The sequence below is a fragment of the Vigna unguiculata genome, chromosome 5, assembly GCF_004118075.2.
Source record: "Vigna unguiculata cultivar IT97K-499-35 chromosome 5, ASM411807v1, whole genome shotgun sequence".
In the NCBI taxonomy this organism is placed as follows: domain Eukaryota; kingdom Viridiplantae; phylum Streptophyta; class Magnoliopsida; order Fabales; family Fabaceae; genus Vigna; species Vigna unguiculata.
In genome coordinates this window covers 48,064,625-48,087,725 of record NC_040283.1, presented here as the reverse complement: position 1 = coordinate 48,087,725, position 23,101 = coordinate 48,064,625, and the positions used below count along the sequence as shown (strand labels likewise).

General features: G+C 34.9%; 3 protein-coding genes across 4 annotated transcripts; 1 reads left to right on the top strand and 2 right to left on the bottom strand.

The window, feature by feature from the left end:
* Positions 1-1,962: 1,962 nt before the first annotated feature.
* On the bottom strand, positions 1,963-4,513 carry LOC114182994. Of its 2 annotated transcripts, none has more exons than XM_028069808.1 (6): positions 4,050-4,513; positions 3,816-3,951; positions 3,363-3,586; positions 2,904-3,077; positions 2,297-2,391; positions 1,963-2,186 (listed from the first exon to the last, which is right to left on the bottom strand). In XM_028069808.1, the coding sequence occupies exons 1-5, from the start codon at positions 4,209-4,211 to the stop codon at positions 2,305-2,307; spliced, it is 783 nt and encodes a 260-aa protein (XP_027925609.1). In that variant the 5' UTR covers positions 4,212-4,513; the 3' UTR covers positions 1,963-2,186; positions 2,297-2,304. The 2 variants fall into 2 exon arrangements, with proteins under 2 accessions (XP_027925609.1, XP_027925610.1); XM_028069809.1 differs by having other exon boundaries at positions 1,971-2,204.
* Positions 4,514-7,101: 2,588 nt separating this feature from the next.
* Positions 7,102-19,037, top strand: LOC114185872 (pre-mRNA-processing-splicing factor 8A). The gene is made up of 26 exons (XM_028073812.1): positions 7,102-7,594; positions 8,209-8,332; positions 8,452-8,544; positions 8,692-9,082; positions 9,257-9,743; positions 9,865-10,655; positions 10,771-10,856; positions 11,586-11,768; positions 11,905-12,219; positions 12,306-12,610; positions 12,681-13,135; positions 13,227-13,353; positions 13,707-13,948; positions 14,020-14,143; positions 14,246-14,435; positions 14,533-14,640; positions 14,769-15,022; positions 15,145-15,761; positions 15,838-15,944; positions 16,158-16,412; positions 16,500-16,973; positions 17,116-17,277; positions 17,427-17,624; positions 17,704-17,982; positions 18,184-18,426; positions 18,588-19,037. Exons 1-26 carry the CDS (start codon positions 7,323-7,325, stop codon positions 18,780-18,782), a joined length of 7,077 nt encoding a protein of 2,358 aa, XP_027929613.1. The 5' UTR covers positions 7,102-7,322; the 3' UTR covers positions 18,783-19,037.
* Positions 19,038-19,530: 493 nt separating this feature from the next.
* Positions 19,531-22,320, bottom strand: LOC114185873 (PTI1-like tyrosine-protein kinase At3g15890). Its single transcript, XM_028073814.1, has 4 exons — positions 21,933-22,320; positions 21,364-21,511; positions 20,584-20,846; positions 19,531-20,506 (listed from the first exon to the last, which is right to left on the bottom strand). Exons 1-4 carry the CDS (start codon positions 21,974-21,976, stop codon positions 19,858-19,860), a joined length of 1,104 nt encoding a protein of 367 aa, XP_027929615.1. The 5' UTR covers positions 21,977-22,320; the 3' UTR covers positions 19,531-19,857.
* Positions 22,321-23,101: the final 781 nt, after the last annotated feature.

Here is a 23,101-nt window from a genome sequence, read left to right as displayed (position 1 = left end):
CTAAAAAGGAGACTTTCATCATTCACAAGAAATTACATAAAACTATATATGTCGATATTATATCAAGAAAAATTATAGTATGACTCTTATGTTTTAGGTTCGTGACTCGGTGCGGATCAATGATATATATCATTACTTTTTTTTTAAAAAATCAATAACTCACACTAAGATATGTTAAAAAGTAAAAGACTAAAAGAAAAAAAATATATAATAAACCTAATAGATGACTAATTTAAAAAACTAAATATGAAATTAACAAAATTGTTGATGCATTGACTGCATGAAATATGTTGATTGAGAAATTGTCATATGTGATATTGATAAAATAAAGAGATTTTACCAATTGAGAAAATGAATGGACAAGTCAACACAATGATGAACGTAAAATTTGACATATGAGAGATGTCAAAAATAATGTTGTTGGATGAGCAAATTCACTGTCAATATTATAAGTTTTTTGCAACACTTCATCACACATGAGGTAATTTTTTAGTTTAAGTTGATGAGGGAAAGTAACAGATACGATTCATTTTACGTGTTGTAAAGCTGCAACATTTACTTATTTTATGTGTTTTCATTTAATAAGAATGAAATTGAATTTTAATTTGAATTATTAGTTTTTATTTTATTGCCTTTAATTTGATGTATGATATCAAGACATTACTTTCATAAATTGTGTTTTTGTTTATTGTATTTTTTATTTTTGTTTTCATAAATTTCGTTTATGTTTTTCAAGTGATAAGTAACACATTTTTGGTTCACAAATAAGAGATAAAGAGGTTAGAAAAATATAAAAGACCCTCAAGAATGGAGCAGTTTATTTTAGACCACAATTAATATTTCAGTAAGTAAAATCAGATAGCTAAATATGAGAGGGATTTTATGTGTAGAAAATTTGTCCATCTAAAAGAATTTTCATTATTTATCCAATTTGGATTACAATTTCATTTGCAACTAATATAAGAGTTCCAATCAAATTGTCTCTCAAAATAGTACTTATTATGAAGAGCTCGTCAACATATTTTATTCAATCTTAAAATGTTTTATCTGTGTAATGAAGTTTACAAAATCAATACTACACTTTTATTGTAACTAATCTTAAATATTAAATTCAAAAATTTTATTTTCAAACATCTCAAACAAGATTAACCACAGTTAATATATGACTTTAGAAATTATGATTAGATAAAAACAATGTTCATCTTCTCGATTGTTAAAGACAATTACGCTTACTTGATGCCCGATAACATTTTTATGTTTGTGATCCTAAAAGACAGTGTTTAAAATAATGAATCATAATATAATGCAGTATTGAAAAAGTGATTTCCATATGATATTATTACTTGCGCGCTGGAACATCATGACTTGAACATGGCTATGAAAACACACTCAATACAAAACTAACAATATTTTCAAATAAGCTAATGTATCATAATACCATTTATATGTTCCTCTAAACTGGATAATATTTTTTAGCGATGTTGAACAACATTGCCGAAGAAAATTATGATGCATAACCTAAAATTAAAAAGTATTCATAAAATTTAAATAATTCCAAATATTATTGCAGAAATTTGAACATAAAATTTAGAATTAATAATATAAAAAATCTTTTTGTATCAAAACCCCTTTTTTACAAGTTCTTGTACTTATTATGTATCTCCACATGTTTATTTTAAATACACAGTGGATAAAATAAACTAAACAAACTATTTTGTTATAAGTGGTACTGACGACAATGATCTTCAAAAAATTTGTTACTACATCGTCTCCTTTTGTATTTTCTTAATCTGGATCACAACATTTCTATATGAAAAACAAACTTTAAGTTACACATCTACAACTAACTTCCCAGAAAAAAAAATGTACAAAGCACGAACTCAATCGTTTAACCAATCAAAACTTGGAGCAAGTATATAATCTCTGCATGGAAATCAATATTATCATGTATGGAATAACGACTGCAATAGTAATAATCGAAAATAGTAAACTTAAAACATAATTGGCAGTAAACTGTTGTGGTGGTACATCAAAGTGATTTTAACATTCTTAGTAATTACAGTACACTCAAATCTCAATGCTAAAGTAGTGATAAATAATTGAATTAACTGACGAATACTCTCATCTATAGTGTCAAATTCTATCCAACTCACCCCGAACTGTGGAGATTGTTACCATTCCTTGACCTACAGGAGCAACACAAACTGCAACAAATCAACAACAAGCATTTCTTTCTCTGGGATAATTAATTAACCAAATGCAGCTATTTTACTGCCTCAAATAATACTCTACATACAGATCGCCCTAGAAAGCATCAGGAGGGAAACGCCCAGGAAAAGAGTTGTACTGTTGTGCCTGATTCAAATGCATTCGCAAAGCATAGTTATTCACCTGTCAACAAAAGCATAGGACACAGCATTAATCAGCAAGCACAAAAAAGTTTTAACCAAACAAAAATGGGTCATGATTATTAATCTAAGAATAACATCCACAATTATAATATAACTATTAATCCCTCTGTCTACGACTTGACGAAATAGTACCTTCTCATATCCTAACAGGCTGAAACAATGGACAGATTGAACCATAGAGTAAGACAAAGAAGGAGGAAGTTGAGAGATGAACCGTGAAAGGAAAATTCTCACTTAAAAGATCTGTGGTTGATCGGAGATAGATAGTGGAATTACTACCAAGTCTAAATCCCATGGGGAGATACACAGTAGCATATCCACGATCATCAATCAAGTCATTCCTATTTCTAAAGTAAAAATGCTAACGACATTTTCTCCTTTTCTCTTCAAATTTATAAAGGAAAGGGATTCAAAATTTATGCAGACAATAGTTCAATTTCAAACTTCAAATCCCAATGTACGACAGTGAAGTCAACCCCAACAAAGCTGTACCTCAAGAGTTCTGATCTGCTCCTGATATTGAGACACCAACTGCTTCAACTGCTGCAACTCTTGGTTTTTACTATCGTAATCGGAAAGACGTTCAAACTGGATTTTAAAAGCATTTTTAAAACAATTTTTCTCCTTAGTCAGGGCTTCAATTTGCTCCTTCAGCATCAAATTTTCCTGGAAGTGAAAACCACTTATGAGTTACAACAACCAAAACTAACACATCAGTTATTTATTAATATAACCAAACTGATACTTCAACATGTAGCTATGCACTGAGAACATTACTTACCTACATGCAAGATATATCAACGCATCATACAGACGAAATTTAATGCATACAAGCCTTAAATGCAGGAGCAAACAGACTATTCTAATCTACAAGAACAGCCTTCCAAATTCCCATGACCAAATTCTTAAAACAAGTACAGTTAACGCAAGCAATTGAAGCACGAGATATACCCTTTGAAGGGCAGTTGTTGCCCCAGAAGTGGCGTGTGCACTAATAGATTTCTCTAAAACCTCTAGTAATCTAGCAGCTCGAGCTCTGGCATCATCAACGCTGGTAGCACATGTCATCTCTCTGACAAACAAGTCAATCCACTCTGCTCCATCAGCAGGAAAGTTGTCTGCAGCCGGCTGACCCCCAGAAGCACATGCAGCATCCACATTCTCTTCCAAAGAACCTGCAAGTTTTTTCAAAATCAAACCAACCAGATCCTTTAATTAAGCCATACAATTCTATTAAAGAGATTAAAGAAGATACCAAGACACAACGAATATCCAATTGAAATTCAAAAGCCACAGGTACGAACATTATTAATTAATCCAACTATAAATTAAAATCGATAATCTTTAATCTTCTGGCGAGGATTTAAATAACGGTAACCTAATAACCTAATAACTTAATTGTACCTGTGTGTACAACGTCAGGGTGGGGTTGAGGAGCAGCTTGAGAATTATCATCGTTAGATTCCAGACGGAGGCCGTGGAGGCTCTTGATGGCAGCATCTAGGTCGTTACCATTTTCTTGGAGGGCTTTCTCGAGGATCTGTGAGAATAACAGAAAGCAAAATTAGCATGAATTTGAATATAATTACGAAAGACAGCATCAAAGAGAGAAAGAAACAGAAAAAGAAAAAGAAAAACCTGATCATCCATATGAGGGAAGAGAGGGCGAAGGTGATCGATGAGGGAAGGGAGAGAGAGGCGAATTGGGGAAGATGAACAGCGGAGCCTCTTGGATACTGGCGGGGAAGGTGGAAGCTCTTCGAACAAAGATCTCTTGTTTCCACACACCGCAGCAGACATCGTTCAATTGCAACAATTGTGCCCGCTCTTCTTCTTCTTATTCTATATTTTTCTTCCCCAAATAATAATACCAATTCTATTCAATTCAATTCAATTCAATTCCACACGAGATAGGGTTCGGTTAGGGTTGAACGGAGAAGAAGGGAACAACAATGCGAAGGAAGAAAGGGAGAAATGAGGGTTTATATCAATTTGTTTGTTATAATATGATATTCGTCTCTTGGATGGGTCAAGTTCCCAACAAACAAGTTACGTTACGGCCTGTTCCGTCCTATTCTAAATCCAAAACCAGGGTTTCCTATCTATGCCATCTAACCAAAACTTTCATCTCCTAATCTCATCCTCCTAATTTTTTTTATCTGTAACTTAATCAAGTATATACACTCTCTGAAAGGTTTAAAATCCTGGTTAAAATTAGTGAGAGACTTCAAAAAAAAATTCTACCCATAAATTCTATATTATTGACTTTTTTTCTAAACAGTGTATATTGTCTCTTTAAACCCTAGTGAAAACATATACACTTTAATTTTTTTTACTATAGTAACATTTTTTTTACTTACTAAAATAAAAAAAATATTATTAATTTTTTTTTATAAAACTATATTGTAACATTTCATTTTAATAATATGATACTACTAAAATAAAATATGAATATTCAAAAGATAGATAATCATCCCTATACATTATTAAACTAGTATACTATGATTCTACCAAGAAATTATATCTAACTTTATGTAACATTATTCAGCTCCTTAGATAGTTAACTCGTCCTCCATCAGTTGCATTTTCATTTGTTCACACTAATAAAATTATCATTACAAAAAAAAACAACAACAAATAACACACAATCAACAAACGAGTGTAAGCTAATTTACAACAAAAATATCATATATAAAACATATAATTCATGTTATAAGATTTTATCAATCATTTGTAAACATTCGATTTACAAAAGAATATTATAAAAGACTAAAGTAACACCACTATAGAATCTACTCACGAGACCTGTGGAATTATGCCAAACACATACACCATCATAAAACCTACTTATGAGGCTTGTGGAATTATGTCAAAGGTATACACCACCAAAGAATTACAAACCCATGAAATTATGTCAAACACACGAGACCTAAATAATTACGCTAACACACAAGTCACCTTAGAATCTATTATCGAAACCCATGAAATTACACCACCATATAATATACTCACGAGATCCGTGAAATTACATCAAACACATATGCTACCATAGAATCTACTTTAAAAAGTTGTGAAATCATGCCAATCTCATATGCTACCATAAAATATACTTAAGAGACCTACGAAATTCGGCCAAACACATACATTACCATTGAATCTACACATGAAACCCACAAAATTACCCCAAACACGTATGTTCCTCCATAAATATTATTTCACGGCAAATTTCAATTACCAAACAATCATCCATATTTGTATTCCTCCATACTAAATAATATCATTTTCGTGATCAATTACAATCCATATATATATATATATATATATTTTTTTTTTTTTTCATACATACTCATATCCATTAACAAACTAATAATCATCATCATAATTTCATACATCATTATACACATGCATGTTCATCGATTAATCCATCAACAACTATATCAACAACCACATAAAAATATGATTTCTCATTGCAACGTAACATGTTAAAATGATAACATTTGCTTGGAGATGATGTCTCATTCAATGCATTTTGTTATATAAATATTCAAAGTGATAATATAAAAATAGAATGACAATAACATGTATCATTTGAACTTATGTATTATTAGGGGCTTAATCATCATCATCATGTCAACTGAATTATTTGACATGCCTAATAAAAGTATCTTTTTCTGCAAAGTGATATTTGATGTCAATATATTTAATTATTTCATAATATTTTTAATTTCTGATCAAATATACAACACTTTAATGGTCCAATAAATCATTATTTTATTTTAAACTAAAATTGCTAACCAAACTTATAAGCCGGATCACTATTTTCTTTTTACATTTTGCATTATCAATATTCGTGAAAAACTTTCAAAATTTATAAAAAAATATATTTTTTTTCCACGGATTTTATACAACTGAAAATTGTGAATAATATACTTTTAGGAATTGTATTCCAGAACATTTTTTATGCAGTGAGAAATTGTTCATAAATTTACTTAGTGGAAAATTACTCAGGAAATTTGGTAAGAAATATCTTGAATATTCATAATGCATTTTACTTAATAAACTGCTATAATTGTTTCCAAAAAAAGAAAGATAAAAACACAAATTTTTGTTGACAAAAAAACTATTGTAATAACAAACTTTCAAAAAGCTAAAAGTTAATTAATATAATAAATCACATGAACTAAGTACCATCCATAACAATAATATAAATAGCACAATTTATTACCATCTAATACACTTAAACTCACTTTAGCATAACATGTAGAGTGTCTTTTGGAGACACAATTACTTGTTTTGGATTAGAGATGTGTTATCGGTGTGTAAAAAGAGTTTGAAGATTAGAATAGGAGAAGATAACAATTTATAAAAGTCTTTATATAGTATAGGTGATCTTATAAACACGAGTAACAATATTTTTTTTAATTTTAAATTATAACATTTAAAATAAATTGAAGATCATGCAATATATAATATTTTTAGTTCATGAACAACTTCAACTTTTCACAACTATATACAAAAAAATACAAGAAGTTATAAATAAAGATACTAAAATGAATTCTGAAAAAATGTTGGGGCCATCACAATTGGGCTGAAACATGGAGCCCAAGTAAAGCTAACCCAACCACGAAGGCGGTATGAAAAAATAGGCGGCACGTGGTAGCTTCGTTACTTACTAATAGCAATTTTCGAACACCCACTGTCGTTCCGTTTCCACCTTTCAGTCACTCAACTCTGTTTCTTTCATATCTCACTCATAAACCCTAGAACTTACAAATCTTCCCGCAGAGAGCCCTACAAGGCTCTTCGTTCAATCCACCCACGAAATGCTCTGAAACTATTTCCAATCATTTGCACCACGCTACTTCGTCCAATTTCTGAAGCTTCAAGCTCCGACAGAGTAGCCTTTTCAAGATGTGGAACAACGGGCAGATTGTGCCGCCAGGAACTTCCGTTCCCCCGATTCCTCCACCTCCGACCGCGCAACCGTCGTACACCGTGCTTCCGCCCCCGCCTCCACCTCCCGTGCCTATGGAGACCGAGGCCGATGCGGAGGCGCGGCTCGAGGAGAAGGCAAGAAAATGGCAACAGCTCAATTCGAAGCGGTACAGTGACAAGAGGAAATTCGGATTTGTCGAGACGCAGAAAGAGGACATGCCTCCAGAACATGTCAGGAAAATCATCAGGCAAGTGTTATTTTTTTTTCACGCCTCCCTGGGGATTTATTTTTCGACGATTGTTGCTACAAGTGTTCTGTTATTCATAACATGAAGTTTTGGCAGTGGTCAGTTAGGAAATGAAATACAGTTGGCTAACGAGACTATTTATGCAGTCTTAGAATTTAGAAATGAGATTGAAGTTGCTTTGTTTTGCTGGGGAGAAAGAATGCCGGGTTATAACAAAAGTTAGGGCTAGCTGATTAGAACCCATATTTTCCTGTGTTATGAACTTTGAACAGGATAATTTTCTTTCTGCATCTTGATGCGCTTAATTGATTTTTCCGTTTTGACTCCAAGAAATGTCTCAAGTTTCTTGGACGTTATTTGTGTGTTTTAAGCTTTGTGATGATCAAGGTTGGCTTGAAGATTGATGTAGAAGTATGTTTGTTTTATATCAGTTGGTTGATGCCAGAATGTATCACTGAATGCTTATTTGTTTGCAATAATTGTAATGTGTTTGAGTTTCTGACTTTGTATTGCGTAAATAACGAATTATCGTTCCCTGTGATGTTTTGCTAATTTAATTATGGTGTTACTACCATATTTTCCAGTAGTTATTATCTTTATGCTCTTTATTTCAGGGATCATGGCGACATGTCCTCAAAGAAATATCGTCATGACAAACGTGTTTATCTTGGAGCTCTTAAATTCATACCACACGCAGTTTACAAGCTCCTGGAAAATATGCCTATGCCATGGGAGCAGGTTCTGTATATGTTCCAGTTCCTCTCGTTTGATCAATCTGGCTGTCTAGTTTTCCTCCCTTTCATTTGATTCATTGTACACAGTAATAACTTCTATAAATCTACTTTTGATAAGTGTAGGTTCGAGATGTGAAGGTCTTGTACCATATTTCAGGGGCTATAACATTTGTTAATGAAATACCATGGGTTGTTGAGCCTATTTATCTTGCTCAGGTTTGTTATTCTAATGTCGTTGTACTGTACGCATTAGCAGCTTATAATTGATTTTGCAGTAAAAAATAAAAACAGTTATATTGTGTATAATCTTGGCATAGCATTTGTTTTATCTCTATACTTATGCACTAAAAAACTATTGTGCAGTGGGGTACCATGTGGATCATGATGAGAAGGGAAAAAAGGGATCGGCGTCATTTTAAGAGGATGCGGTTTCCCCCATTTGATGATGAGGAGCCTCCTCTAGACTATGCAGATAATCTTTTGGATGTTGATCCTCTAGAGCCTATTCAACTGGAGCTAGATGAAGAGGAAGATTCTGCTGTGTATACTTGGTTTTATGACCATAAGCCCCTTGTGAAAACAAAGCTTATAAATGGTCCTAGTTACCGGAAATGGCATCTCTCCCTCCCTATAATGGCAACTCTGCATCGACTAGCTGGCCAACTTCTGTCAGATTTAATTGACCGCAATTATTTCTACTTGTTTGACATGGAGTCATTTTTTACAGCAAAGGCTTTGAACATGTGCATACCTGGTACTTAGATTTCTTTCATACCTATATTCTTTGCTATTTGTATTAAAAAGTAATTATACTTAAGAACTGGGTCAGATATTGATTTTGTTACCCTTCATACATGATATTACAAAGTATATTAGATAGTCAAAATTTTGGATTGATTTTTTTTTTCTTTTTATGCTTGCCATCCAGGTGGACCTAAATTTGAACCTCTCTACCGTGATATGGAGAAGGGAGATGAGGACTGGAATGAGTTTAATGACATCAATAAGCTCATTATAAGGTCACCTCTTCGGACAGAGTATAGAATTGCTTTTCCTCACCTTTATAACAATAGGCCTCGCAAAGTAAAGCTCTGTATCTACCATACTCCCATGATCATGTACATAAAAGCTGAAGATCCTGATCTGCCTGCATTTTATTATGACCCCTTGATACACCCAATAACCAGTTCGAACAAGGACCGGCGTGAGAAGAGAGTTTATGAAGAGGATGATGATGATGATTGGATATTACCAGATGGTGTGGAGCCTTTGCTTAAAGATACACAACTTTATACAGACACTACAGCTGCTGGAGTCTCCTTGCTGTTTGCTCCTCGTCCTTTTAATATGAGATCTGGTCGGATGAGGCGGTCAGAAGATATTCCTCTCGTGTCAGAGTGGTACAAGGAGCATTGGTAAGTTGTAGCTTTATCTCTCTCGTATGCTTTCTTGTGTCTTTCAATTATGCACTTGGCTTTTTGGCATTACATTTTTCACGATACAAAAGTGAACTGTTTCTTTTTTATTGCCCAACAGTCCTCCGTCATATCCTGTCAAAGTTCGGGTTAGTTATCAAAAGTTGTTGAAATGTTTTGTGTTGAACGAGCTGCATCATAGGCCTCCTAAAGCTCAAAAAAAGAAGCACTTATTCCGTTCTCTCCAAGCAACAAAGTTTTTCCAAACCACAGAACTTGATTGGGTAGAGGCAGGTCTTCAAGTTTGTAGGCAGGGGTATAACATGCTGAATCTGTTAATACACAGGAAAAATTTGAACTACCTTCATCTTGATTATAATTTTAATCTAAAGCCTGTGAAAACCTTGACTACGAAAGAGCGGAAGAAATCACGATTTGGTAATGCTTTCCATCTATGTCGAGAGATCCTCCGTCTGACTAAACTTGTGGTTGATGCCAATGTTCAGTTCCGTTTGGGGAATGTTGATGCTTTCCAGCTGGCAGATGGTCTGCAATATACTTTTTCACATGTTGGTCAATTGACTGGTATGTATCGATATAAGTACAGGCTTATGAGGCAAATAAGAATGTGCAAGGATTTGAAGCACTTGATTTACTATCGTTTTAATACGGGGCCTGTCGGCAAGGGACCTGGATGTGGGTTTTGGGCACCAATGTGGAGGGTTTGGCTATTTTTTCTTCGTGGTATTGTGCCTCTTCTTGAACGATGGCTGGGCAATTTACTTGCACGCCAGTTTGAGGGGCGTCATTCAAAAGGCGTGGCAAAGACTGTCACTAAACAGCGTGTTGAGAGCCACTTTGACTTGGAGCTTCGGGCAGCAGTTATGCATGATGTGCTTGATGCCATGCCAGGTAACAAAATTTTATTTAACATATATTCTTTCGATTGAGTTTATTTTCGTCTAGTGGTCTGTCACTTTTTCTATTGGATTTACTAAACTTATGGTGTTTTCCTTGTTGATGGTAGAGGGTATAAAGCAAAACAAGGCAAGAACTATATTGCAGCATTTGAGTGAGGCTTGGCGATGCTGGAAGGCAAATATTCCCTGGAAGGTAAATGATTATCTGATTGTAACCCTTTATATATTTTGCCAATGTTAGCTTAATTTTGGATTAGTTGTGAACCAGTTTGTTTAAACTCCAAATAAATGTTTCTGAAATAATCAAGTATTTTAAAAATGACTATATTAAGTAGATAGAATTTGCTAATAAGAAAAAGCAGAAAGCCTCTTATTTTCAAAAGAAGTAGAATAGTCAATCACATAAAAAGTAGAAATATTTTTGTTTTATTAGAAAACGCACTTGTTTAAAAATTAAATGAGCACAACCAAATTTGCCCAATATCTTAGAATTTAGAAAATTAGTGTTTATTTTTTTGAAAATAAATTAATACAATCATTTACTAAATTGTATTGGTGGGATAAATTTTTGTTGTTGGTGTTGTTGATACTGTTGGTGAAATAGTGAAACTAAAAACATCGTTGGGTTACTAATGCACTAAATTATGTTGCTAGTTAATAGCAAAACTTAGTTCTTGTTACTTTTGAAGAGCACTTGAAAGATGTCTAAATTGCTTGTCTATAAGCTGTTCAAGGTCCTGAGTATAGTGAGGCACAATAAGCAGCGAAAAACATTATTCTGAAAGTTTTCAGGAATACAATTCAAAATATTGTAGCTTAGAAAAGCCATTCCTTCCTTTTGCTCTAAAATATTTATTTGGCCTCATCTGAATTTAGTTTTCTCCTTCATAGTCTCGCTATTGATATATTTCATAATATGTAGGTTCCTGGTCTGCCTGTTCCAATTGAGAACATGATTCTTCGATATGTGAAATCAAAAGCAGACTGGTGGACAAATGTTGCACATTATAATCGAGAGCGTATAAGAAGAGGTGCAACTGTGGATAAGACTGTCTGTCGGAAGAATCTTGGAAGATTGACACGGCTCTGGCTGAAGGCGGAGCAGGTGTGTTTACTATTTTCTGACTGATATGATTTTTTGCTGGCTAACTATTTCAAAGAATTGTTGAACGAGTCAGTTCAATAATTTTTTTCAATAAATGTCTGTGTAGTCACTTCCTTGTCGTTGATACTTTATGCAGGAACGTCAACACAATTATTTGAAAGATGGTCCGTATGTTACTCCTGAAGAAGCGGTTGCAATCTATACAACAACTGTACATTGGCTGGAATCTAGGAAGTTCTCCCCTATTCCATTTCCACCTTTATCATACAAGCATGACACCAAGCTGCTTATCCTTGCACTTGAGAGGTTGAAAGAATCCTATAGTGTTGCAGTGAGGTTAAATCAACTGCAAAGAGAAGAGCTGGGGCTGATTGAACAAGCTTATGACAATCCCCACGAGGCATTATCAAGAATCAAACGACACCTGCTGACACAGCGTGCCTTCAAAGAAGTATGTGCCAATATAATTCAAATTAGTTAGTTTTAGGATGTGCGTTCCTATTACAGGATAACATTAATTTTGTTTTGTTGTGGCAGGTTGGGATAGAGTTTATGGATTTATATAGCTACTTGATTCCAGTTTATGAGATTGAGCCTCTTGAGAAAATTACAGATGCATATCTTGATCAATATCTGTGGTATGAAGGTGACAAACGTCATCTCTTTCCGAACTGGATCAAGCCAGCAGATTCTGAGCCACCTCCCCTTTTGGTTTACAAATGGTGTCAAGGAATAAACAATTTGCAAGGTATATGGGACACAAGTGATGGCCAGTGTGTTGTGATGCTGCAAACTAAGTTTGAGAAATTCTTTGAGAAGATTGATTTAACAATGCTGAACAGGTATGTAATTTGTTGATCACTTTGTGGGTTTACTAAGTTATTTTCACTTCTAATTTTTTTTATGTTACAGGCTTCTGCGGCTGGTTTTAGACCATAATATTGCTGATTATGTCACTGCAAAGAACAATGTTGTGTTGTCATACAAGGATATGAGCCACACAAATTCATATGGTCTTATCCGTGGCCTTCAGTTTGCTTCCTTTGTAGTTCAGTATTATGGATTGGTATTAGATCTTTTGCTTCTTGGTCTGACTCGAGCTAGCGAGATTGCTGGGCCACCACAGATGCCAAACGAATTCATTACTTACTGGGACACAAAAGTTGAGACTAGGCATCCAATCAGGCTTTATTCTAGGTATATAGATCGTGTTCACATATTATTTCGGTTCACCCATGAGGAGGCTCGAGACCTCATTCAGCGGTATCTGACTGAGCACCCTGATCCTAACAATGAGAACATGGTTGGCTACAATAATAAGAAGTGCTGGCCAAGAGATGCTAGAATGAGGCTTATGAAACATGATGGTATAGTATTCTCCATTTTTCATTGTGTGGTGTTTATTTATGTTTACATTTGATTCTTAATATGTTTGACATTTGAATTGTTATAATTCAGTCAATCTTGGGAGGAGTGTCTTTTGGGATATGAAGAATCGTCTTCCTAGAAGTATCACAACATTGGAATGGGAGAACAGCTTTGTTTCTGTTTACAGCAAGGATAATCCAAACTTGCTTTTCAGCATGTGAGTGCTGATTTTTTTCAGCGATTCTAAATTTTTTGCTTTTCGTTGTGAAATGGAAATTGTTGCACATGTTGATCACTTTTTGCACTGCATTCAAGCCTTTGAAAATATTTAACTGGCCTAGGATGTCTGATTAATCATGATTGTGATTGAAAATATGATTTTAAATGGTCTAGGTGTTTTTAGTTGAATTAAAGATATGTCATTCTACTCCCCATATGTAATTTTGTATTTCTATTTGTAATTTACTTGATACCAAATATCTTAATATTATTTTGGGTTTTGATATTTTTTTTAGCCTATGCTTATGATGAGTGAATCTATCTTTGCTTACATCTGTTAATCACCTTTAGGTGTGGGTTTGAAGTAAGGATACTTCCTAAAATTAGAATGACTCAAGAAGCATTCAGTAACACGAGAGATGGTGTCTGGAATCTCCAGAATGAACAGACGAAAGAAAGGACAGCTGTTGCTTTCTTAAGGGTTGATGATGAACACATGAAAGTATTTGAGAATCGTGTGAGGCAGATTCTTATGTCTTCTGGTTCCACTACATTCACAAAAATTGTCAATAAGTGGAATACAGCTTTAATTGGTGAGTGAAGCTGAATTGTAGATACTCTATGTAGAGGTTATCATCAATTTTCTCACAGTCTTTGTTTTCAGGACTCATGACCTATTTTCGAGAGGCAACTGTGCATACCCAAGAGCTGTTAGATTTGCTAGTTAAATGTGAAAATAAAATTCAGACTCGCATTAAGATTGGGCTGAACTCAAAGATGCCTAGCAGGTATTTAATCTTTTTTCTATAGTAGGTATATTAGTTGTTTCTTACTATTTTATTCATATTTATTGGGTTTAAGTGTTCAAAACTGTGCTCTACTGTCATCAGGTTCCCACCTGTCATTTTCTACACTCCTAAAGAAATAGGAGGGCTTGGAATGTTGTCCATGGGTCACATTTTGATTCCACAAAGTGATCTTCGATACAGTCAACAGACAGATGTTGGAGTAACCCACTTTAGGAGTGGAATGAGTCATGAGGAGGACCAACTGATTCCCAACCTTTATCGTTATATACAGGTGAATGGAGTACTATGTATGCATTTGCCTTGTCATGTGGTTTGCGAAGAGTCATATTTCAATGAACTTTATCTTTACGTTCTCTTGGATCATGCAGCCTTGGGAGAGCGAGTTCATTGATTCACAGCGTGTCTGGGCTGAATATGCATTGAAAAGACAGGAAGCACAGGCACAAAACAGACGATTGACCCTCGAAGATCTGGAAGTGAGATTATGATGCCTTTTTATTGATAGTGGTCTTGACTCTGGATAATATACTGGCAATGTGCATCTGCTTTTCTTTGGGACACATCTACTTATTTACCTAATAAGTTATGTTAATCTGTTTTTCAGGATTCATGGGATAGAGGTATACCACGTATTAACACTCTGTTTCAGAAGGATAGACACACTTTGGCTTATGATAAGGGATGGAGGGTGCGCACTGATTTCAAGCAATACCAAGTTCTGAAGCAAAACCCCTTCTGGTGGACACATCAGAGGCATGATGGAAAGTTGTGGAACTTGAACAATTACCGAACTGATGTTATTCAAGCCCTTGGAGGAGTTGAAGGAATTCTCGAACATACTTTATTCAAAGGAACATAGTAAGTCTTATATGCCCCTGAGCTTGCTTTTTGCTGTTTGACTCAGTTTTAACTCTTTATATTGTGTGACTACTATGGAAAGAGATTCAATTAATTGATCTGCTGTTACTTTTCACTGTCAGTTTTCCAACTTGGGAAGGTCTTTTCTGGGAAAAGGCATCTGGCTTTGAGGAATCTATGAAGTATAAGAAGCTTACAAATGCTCAGAGATCTGGTCTTAACCAAATACCCAACCGAAGATTTACACTATGGTGGTCGCCAACCATTAACCGAGCCAATGTTTATGTGGGTTTCCAAGTGCAGCTAGATCTGACTGGTATTTTCATGCATGGAAAGATACCAACTTTGAAGATATCCCTTATTCAGATATTCAGAGCTCACTTGTGGCAGAAGATCCATGAGAGTGTTGTTATGGATCTCTGTCAGGTTTTGGATCAAGAGTTGGATGCTTTGGAGATTGAAACTGTTCAGAAGGAAACGATCCATCCACGGAAAAGTTACAAAATGAATAGTTCTTGTGCCGATATTCTTCTCTTTGCTGCTCATAGATGGCCAATGTCAAAGCCTAGTCTTGTAGCTGAATCTAAGGACGTTTTTGATCAGAAGGCAAGCAATAAGTACTGGATCGATGTTCAATTACGATGGGGTGATTATGACTCTCATGATATTGAACGTTACACTAGGGCTAAGTTCATGGATTATACTACTGATAACATGTCCATATACCCATCACCTACTGGTATATCTCAATCATTTACTATTCTCCATTATATGTATTTTCGTGTGTAGAGCTGACTGTATTATTTTCAATGCAGGTGTAATGATTGGCATTGATTTGGCATATAATTTGCATTCTGCATTTGGTAACTGGTTCCCTGGGTCAAAGCCACTACTTCAACAGGCCATGAACAAGATCATGAAGGTAAATAAACCGTCAGTCATACATCACATATTGGTTGCAAAATTATAAATCACTTACATGTATTCACTTCTATATTTTGGGGATAAAAGTTTTGATCACCTGTTTTAATCTATATTGATTTCATTGCCACCAAGCTATGGTGTCCATAGTGTTTAACGTAAGTGTATTATGTTGTCTAACAGTTGTTAAACTAATAATGTTGTGCATATGCAGTCCAATCCTGCACTGTATGTGTTAAGGGAACGAATAAGGAAAGGTTTGCAATTGTACTCTTCTGAGCCCACGGAACCATATTTGTCTTCCCAAAACTATGGAGAGATATTCAGCAACCAAATCATATGGTTTGTTGATGACACAAATGTGTATCGTGTTACTATCCATAAGACTTTTGAAGGAAATCTTACAACGAAGCCCATCAATGGTGCTATTTTTATTTTCAATCCGAGGACTGGACAGTTGTTTCTTAAGGTTTGTTTACATTCTCTAGTCTTTACTGAGGTGTTTCCAACATTTGTTGTCTGGTTATTGATCTTTCATATCCTACCTGGTTTGCAGGTTATTCATACCAGTGTGTGGGCTGGTCAGAAGCGTCTTGGGCAGTTGGCAAAGTGGAAAACAGCAGAGGAAGTTGCTGCTCTAGTAAGATCTTTGCCTGTAGAAGAACAGCCAAAGCAAATCATTGTTACTCGAAAAGGAATGTTGGATCCATTGGAGGTTCATCTGTTGGATTTCCCCAACATTGTTATTAAAGGAAGTGAACTACAACTTCCTTTCCAAGCATGTTTGAAAATTGAAAAATTTGGTGATCTAATTTTGAAAGCCACAGAACCACAAATGGTGTTGTTCAACATCTATGATGACTGGCTGAAGAGTATATCTTCATACACTGCGTTCTCTAGGCTTATTCTGATTTTGCGTGCACTTCATGTGAATAATGAAAAGGCAAAAATGTTACTGAAGCCTGATAAAACCATCATCACCGAACCTCATCACATCTGGCCTTCTCTAAGTGATGATCAGTGGATGAAGGTAGTTTTGGATTTTAGGCTATTAGTTGCTAAAGAACATTTTTTGCTTTGAATGTTATATGTGGAAAAAGTTGTTAGTTCCTGATTCTGCAGCTTTCTAAATTCTCTTGGTATTTATAGCTTAAAACTTGATGCATTGACAGGTGGAGGTTGCGTTAAGAGATCTTATACTATCAGATTATGCCAAGAAAAATAACGTGAATACTTCAGCCTTGACTCAATCTGAGATCCGTGATATTATACTTGGAGCTGAGATTACTCCACCTTCTCAACAGCGGCAACAGATTGCAGAGATTGAGAAACAGGTTATATATTATTTTGTTTCTTCTTGGATATAAAATTGCAGACCTTTTTTTTTCTCTTTTTCATTTTTTTCATTCAGTAAAACCTGATTTTTTCCTCATCTCCAACTCGAACCACTTCACATCTTAGTTCTGTATTCATTATTTTACAGGCACATGAAGCAAATCAGGTGACAGCTGTAACAACAAAGACTACAAATGTTCATGGTGAAGAACTCATAGTAACCACCACTAGTCCTTACGAGCAAGCTGCTTTTGGTTCCAAGACTGACTGGCGTGTCAGGGCAATATCTGCCACAAATTTATATCTTCGTGTGAACCATATATATGTGAACTCTGAGGATATAAAGGTTTGTGCTAATCTTTCATCTTTTCTGTCAATTTTGATACAGTTCTTATCTGAGCTAAATGTTGGATTTTGTGTTGCAGGAAACTGGTTACACCTATATTATGCCAAAGAATATTTTGAAAAAGTTTATATGCATAGCAGATCTTCGAACGCAAATTTCTGGTTACATGTATGGCATAAGTCCTCCGGACAACCCTCAGGTTAAAGAAATTCGCTGTATTGTAATGCCACCACAATGGGGGACTCATCAACAAGTTCATCTGCCATCTGCTCTTCCAGAGCATGATTTCTTGAATGATTTAGAGCCTTTGGGATGGATGCATACGCAACCAAATGAACTTCCTCAGTTGTCGCCTCAGGTTTTGCTTTCTTCAATTTTGCAATTTGTTTGTCTTTATTCGATTACAAGACAGTGATTTTAGTTACCCTTTTGGAATATAGGAAAGAGTTTTGAAAGGATGCAGATATAGTGTTAAATTGCCCCCTCCCCTATCTTTTGGTTTATCAGGGAATATGCTTCATGTTATCATTATCTCACTTGAGAATTGATCTTATTGCAGGATCTCACTTCACATGCCAAGATCCTAGAGAACAATAAGCAATGGGATGGGGAGAAATGTATTATCTTGACTTGCAGCTTTACTCCTGGTTCTTGTTCTTTAACTGCATATAAGCTCACCCAATCTGGTTATGAATGGGGGCGTGTCAATAAGGATACGGGAAGCAATCCACATGGTTACCTTCCCACTCATTATGAAAAAGTTCAGATGCTTCTTAGTGATCGCTTCCTCGGTTTCTACATGGTAAACTTTCATACCTGCTCAAATTTGTGTAGTTTGTGTGCGTGATAATTACGTTGATTCATTATCTTGTTGAAGTGATTATAATTTTTAATTAAAATTATGAATATTATTATCATCTTGATTTACTGATTATTAACTTTCTGGAAAAAAAAAAATTGTAGGTTCCTGATAATGGTCCATGGAATTATAACTTCATGGGAGTGAGACACGCTTCCGGGATGAAATACGGAGTGAAGCTTGGTACTCCAAGGGAATATTACCACGAGGACCATAGACCAACTCATTTCTTAGAGTTCAGCAATATGGAGGAAGGGGAGACAATTGCCGAGGGAGATCGAGAGGATACCTTCTCTTGAGATAAAAAATATTTGTTAGAGATATATGCAGTGGCAAATCCTTTAATTTTTGAAACACGTCAGAATATGTTGTATTATTATTTGATGTTTGTGCATCCTACTGATCCTTGGGGTTTTGTAATACCGGTATCATAGCTTTGTAAATAGTTAACAATTCTACTCTACATTTATCTCTGCTTTGGCATATGTATGACGCTTTGTATTTTTCCATGCAAATGCAAGTACATTAATACCTCAAGCAAATGATTTAAAACATCCGTGTTTGTTGGGGGTGAATATTTCGAGGATCTTCTTTTCTAGGATTGTTATGAACTAGTTTTTAGCGTTTAGATGGAACCAATAATTTTAGAGCTAAAATCAAAGCGTAGGTGCGATCTGAGAGATAAATATGCTTCAATTGTAAAATGTTTCGCTTAATTTAGTTGTTAAATGAAGTTAATCTGAGGTAGATTGAGTCGTACAAAATTCTGACAAAGTCATTTCAGTCCAATCAGTTAAGAAGAATCATTATACATATGACTTGGTTTCCGCGAGAATGAAGTGTAATTCGAAGAAAACATGAACCCAAAAGAAAGTGAAACAGTATATGATAATATCGAGCTGTACATTTAAATAAAAGAAAAAGCTATTTTAATTTATTGAAATTTCAGTATACTAAATATATTGTAACGTGGCCTTACGTTTCCCTTATTTTTTCTTGCGGCAAGGCATTACTTTTATTTTTAAGGATGACTATTACCAAACAACCTATAGACAACGGCTCTGTACATTATACCCCCGCGAAAAAGGTGTTTCCAAACAAAAAGTTAAAGTTTTTGTGAACTTGACAATGTGTATTTAACAAATTCCTAGTTCCAGATTTTCAGCAACTCTCATGATTCATAGCTAGCCACGTTCATAGTGTGGAAAGGAGAGAATGCAGCCCCCTCTCTAATAAATAGGTGCCCAGCCCAGTCTTTCCCTGCACATTTAATAAAAAAAGTAATACAAAAAAAAAAAAAAATCGCATATTCACGCAGATTCACAATCTGTATTTAACACATCAAATTCAAAGTTCCATCTCTTTCATAATAGTTCATGGCCCAGTTTTCTCTTCCAACTCGGGTTTTGATTCTTTCTCTTCTGAGATGAAATCGGAACTTCCTTCAGCTGCAAATGTCTCATCATCAGTATGTCCTGCAGCTGGAGGGTTGTTAAAGATTTCATTATTTTCCAGCTGAATTAACTTAACTTTGGATTCTCCCTTCAGTAGTTCCACAACCTCAAGTATTGTGGGCCTCTTCTCTGGTTGATTCTGAGCACACAATAGAGCAATCAAAACAACTCTTTTAAGCTCTTCCTCCACATAGTTACCCTCCAGTTTTGGATCTGCCATTTCACTAAACTTCTTCTCACAAGCTAATGGCAGTGCCCAATCATTTATCGATCTCTTCACCGTAGAACTAAGTTTTTCAAGTGGTTTTTTGCCACTGGCAAGTTCTAGAAGAAGAATTCCAAAACTGAAGACATCACAACTCTCATTTGCTTTACCTAGCATAGCATATTCCGGTGCAAGATACCCGAGGGTGCCCTTAACTCTTGTGGTCACATGCGTTGCCCCATCAGGAATCAACTTTGCAAAACCAAAATCAGCAACCCGTGCCTGGAAATCTGAATCCAACAACACATTGCTTGCCTTGATATCTCTGTGGATGATGTGTGGTGTTGACTGGTGGTGAAGATATCTGAAAGCAAATAAAATTACAGTATCAATACAGTGAAAGAGGTGGAGGAACCAATGGAAAGCCACAATGGCACTTACGCAATTCCCTCAGCAGATCCAATTGCGATGTTCATCCGCCGGCTCCAATCAAGAAGGGATTCTGCTGAGTGCTGTCCATGAAGATGAGAGAGCAAGCTCAAATTCGGCATATAATCGTATACAATTAACCGTTCCTGACCTTCAGCACAATAGCCACGTAGACTGAGAAGATTCTTGTGACGGACTCTGGCCAATATCTCAACTTCAACAGCAAATTCCATGTCTGCTTTGTTGCTCCAAACTTTCAATCTTTTCACTGCAATCTGCAAGTGCACGCACATAGACATATATAGAGTTGCAAGCAGCCATCATAAAAAGATTTTGGCAGAATGAAACAGGTTACCAAGTCAGCCATCAGAAACATTTACATAAGGTTCTAAACAGAGATTTTTGCAGCTTTGAAAGTTGATATTTTGTTATATAAAATGCATTATAGATGCACATCCATCTAGGAGCAGAAATCTGATTGAGAGAAGAAAACTTCCGTACCAATTCCTCATAATCTGATCCCTCTCAGTGTTACATGATAAAACCATCTTAAACAACTCATCTAAAATTAAGAAAGCCAAAAGAAAATTCTTTGTCAGGTCTTACAATCTGTCAAAACAGATCCCACATGCCACTAACACATCGGAGACACACTATTGAGTTAAAGTAACTACATTAACCATTTCAAAGAACACAGCAATAATAATCAAAACAAGAATGATCAAGAGAAACAATAAACCGAAGCTGATTTGGTAAAACAGAATTAAGAAAAGAAAAAGAGAAAGGTCATACTTGCGATCCATCCCAAAGCTGGCCCCAGTACACACTGCCAAATCCCCCTTCTCCAAGCTTGTTATCATAGTTGAAATTATTAGTAGCTGAGTGCAGTTCCTTCAAAGAAAACACCCTCCATGGAGGTTGCTTCTTCCCTCTTCCTTTTCTGCATTGAAAGAGACAAAAATAACCCATCCATTCCAAAAATTCATAATTCACACAAAAAGTTTCGATGTCAAACCGCAAGTAAAAAACCCCACACCTTAGTATAATCATAACAACGATACCCTTGCATGTTATGTTAACTAATGATAAGAAGAAACTCAATCAAAAACCTTCCATCACTATTTTCCCTTGACATTTAACCAACTACACTAACGACTTTTACAAGTTTCGTTGCTTAGAGCAGCTTCACTAATACCTAGAATCTGAGCTAAAGAAGAATCTAAATCTGTCTCTATAAATATTTCCCCCCAAAAAACTAAAAAATTGAAAGCGAAGTGAGTGACGCAGCTATTCATATCTGATCCAAACAATAATAATGATAAAATCATTACAAACTATAGACCACTGAAACATTGTCTTACCGATCCGAACCATTTCCGCAACAAAAGATTGGGCAAAAAGCCATAACCTTCGCGCAAAGCACTCCCCACTGTCTCTGGAACTGAACCTTCTCAATCGACAAGAGAAAAATCAACAAAATCGAAACTTGAAGTTGACCCACCAAAGCAAATCAAGCGCTCCACTCAGAAAGCCGTTACTTTGTGGTATTGTGCTACTCGTCACAAACAAGTTGGAGAGAAACAGAACACAAGCTTTTTCCTGAGATGTTTCTGCAAACGTTAGGTTGTGCGAAACCGAAAACCGAAAAGAAAAGAAAAAGAAAAAGAAAAGTGGAACAATCGGTTATTATTGTTTGATCGATGAGATGGTGTTGGTGTGTAAGGGAAGTCTTCCTTTTTTCTTCCAGCTGTTCGCACATTTCACATTTCAAAACAGAGAAACACGCACGTGGGGTCCATTTTTTCTTTTTCTTCACAACAAAATTTAATGTAAAAAAAATAATTGAAGCTAAAATAAAAAGATTTAAAAGTATTTGAATTCATGTGCTTTCTTTATGTTTATTGCTTCTATTCATCGGCGGCGGTTAAAATTTATATTTAAATTAAATAAATTCATTCAGCATCTTTCTTTGTTATACTATTAACAATTTTATTTTTTATTGAATATTTATTAATATGATAAAAGAGTTATGCAAATAAACTATTTCACATGGAATTCTATCAATGATTCATTTTTATAAGAAAACAAATATAAATGTGTAAATAATGGTAATAAATAAATACCTACGATAAAAAGAAATTTAGAACTTTTAAAAAAATGTTATTATTATTTAATTATAAAGAGGAGTATACGCATTATAATAAAGTAATTTGTGCATACATTCTATTATTAAATAGTAAATATTGTAGTTCAACGTTTGCAATTATTTTAACTTTTTGTCTCGATCATTCTTAAATTATGCATCGTGTAATTAGTTGAAATCAAAGAACATTAACATAACATGATTGCATCATATATATGAGAAAAGTAATGGGAAAAAATATCGAAAGTTGCATTTATGCTTATATTACAGAAATAAAAAATTTCCTACAATTTATAATAAATTTTATATTTAAATTTATTTAAATATTTACTTTTTATATATATTATTTTCCTGGTACAATGTACGGTCCAATCACACTAGTTTTAA

Coding starts and splice junctions, on each gene's coding strand:
- LOC114185872 (XM_028073812.1), top strand. CDS start 7,323: ATGTGGAACAACGGGCAGATTGTGCCGCCAGGAACTTCCGTTCCCCCG. Junction 14,641..14,768: donor TGACCCTCGAAGATCTGGAA/GTGAGATTATGA, acceptor TCTGTTTTTCAG/GATTCATGGGATAGAGGTAT. Junction 15,023..15,144: donor ACTTTATTCAAAGGAACATA/GTAAGTCTTATA, acceptor TTTCACTGTCAG/TTTTCCAACTTGGGAAGGTC.
- LOC114185873 (XM_028073814.1), bottom strand. CDS start 21,976: ATGGCTTTTTGCCCAATCTTTTGTTGCGGAAATGGTTCGGATCG. Junction 21,512..21,932: donor TGCGGAAATGGTTCGGATCG/GTAAGACAATGT, acceptor CTTTCAATGCAG/AAAAGGAAGAGGGAAGAAGC. Junction 20,847..21,363: donor AGCTTTGGGATGGATCGCAA/GTATGACCTTTC, acceptor GTGCACTTGCAG/ATTGCAGTGAAAAGATTGAA.
- LOC114182994 (XM_028069808.1), bottom strand. CDS start 4,211: ATGTCTGCTGCGGTGTGTGGAAACAAGAGATCTTTGTTCGAAGAGCTT. Junction 3,952..4,049: donor TCCCTCATATGGATGATCAG/GTTTTTCTTTTT, acceptor TTATTCTCACAG/ATCCTCGAGAAAGCCCTCCA. Junction 2,392..2,903: donor AGCAGATCAGAACTCTTGAG/GTACAGCTTTGT, acceptor TTTTGTTGACAG/GTGAATAACTATGCTTTGCG.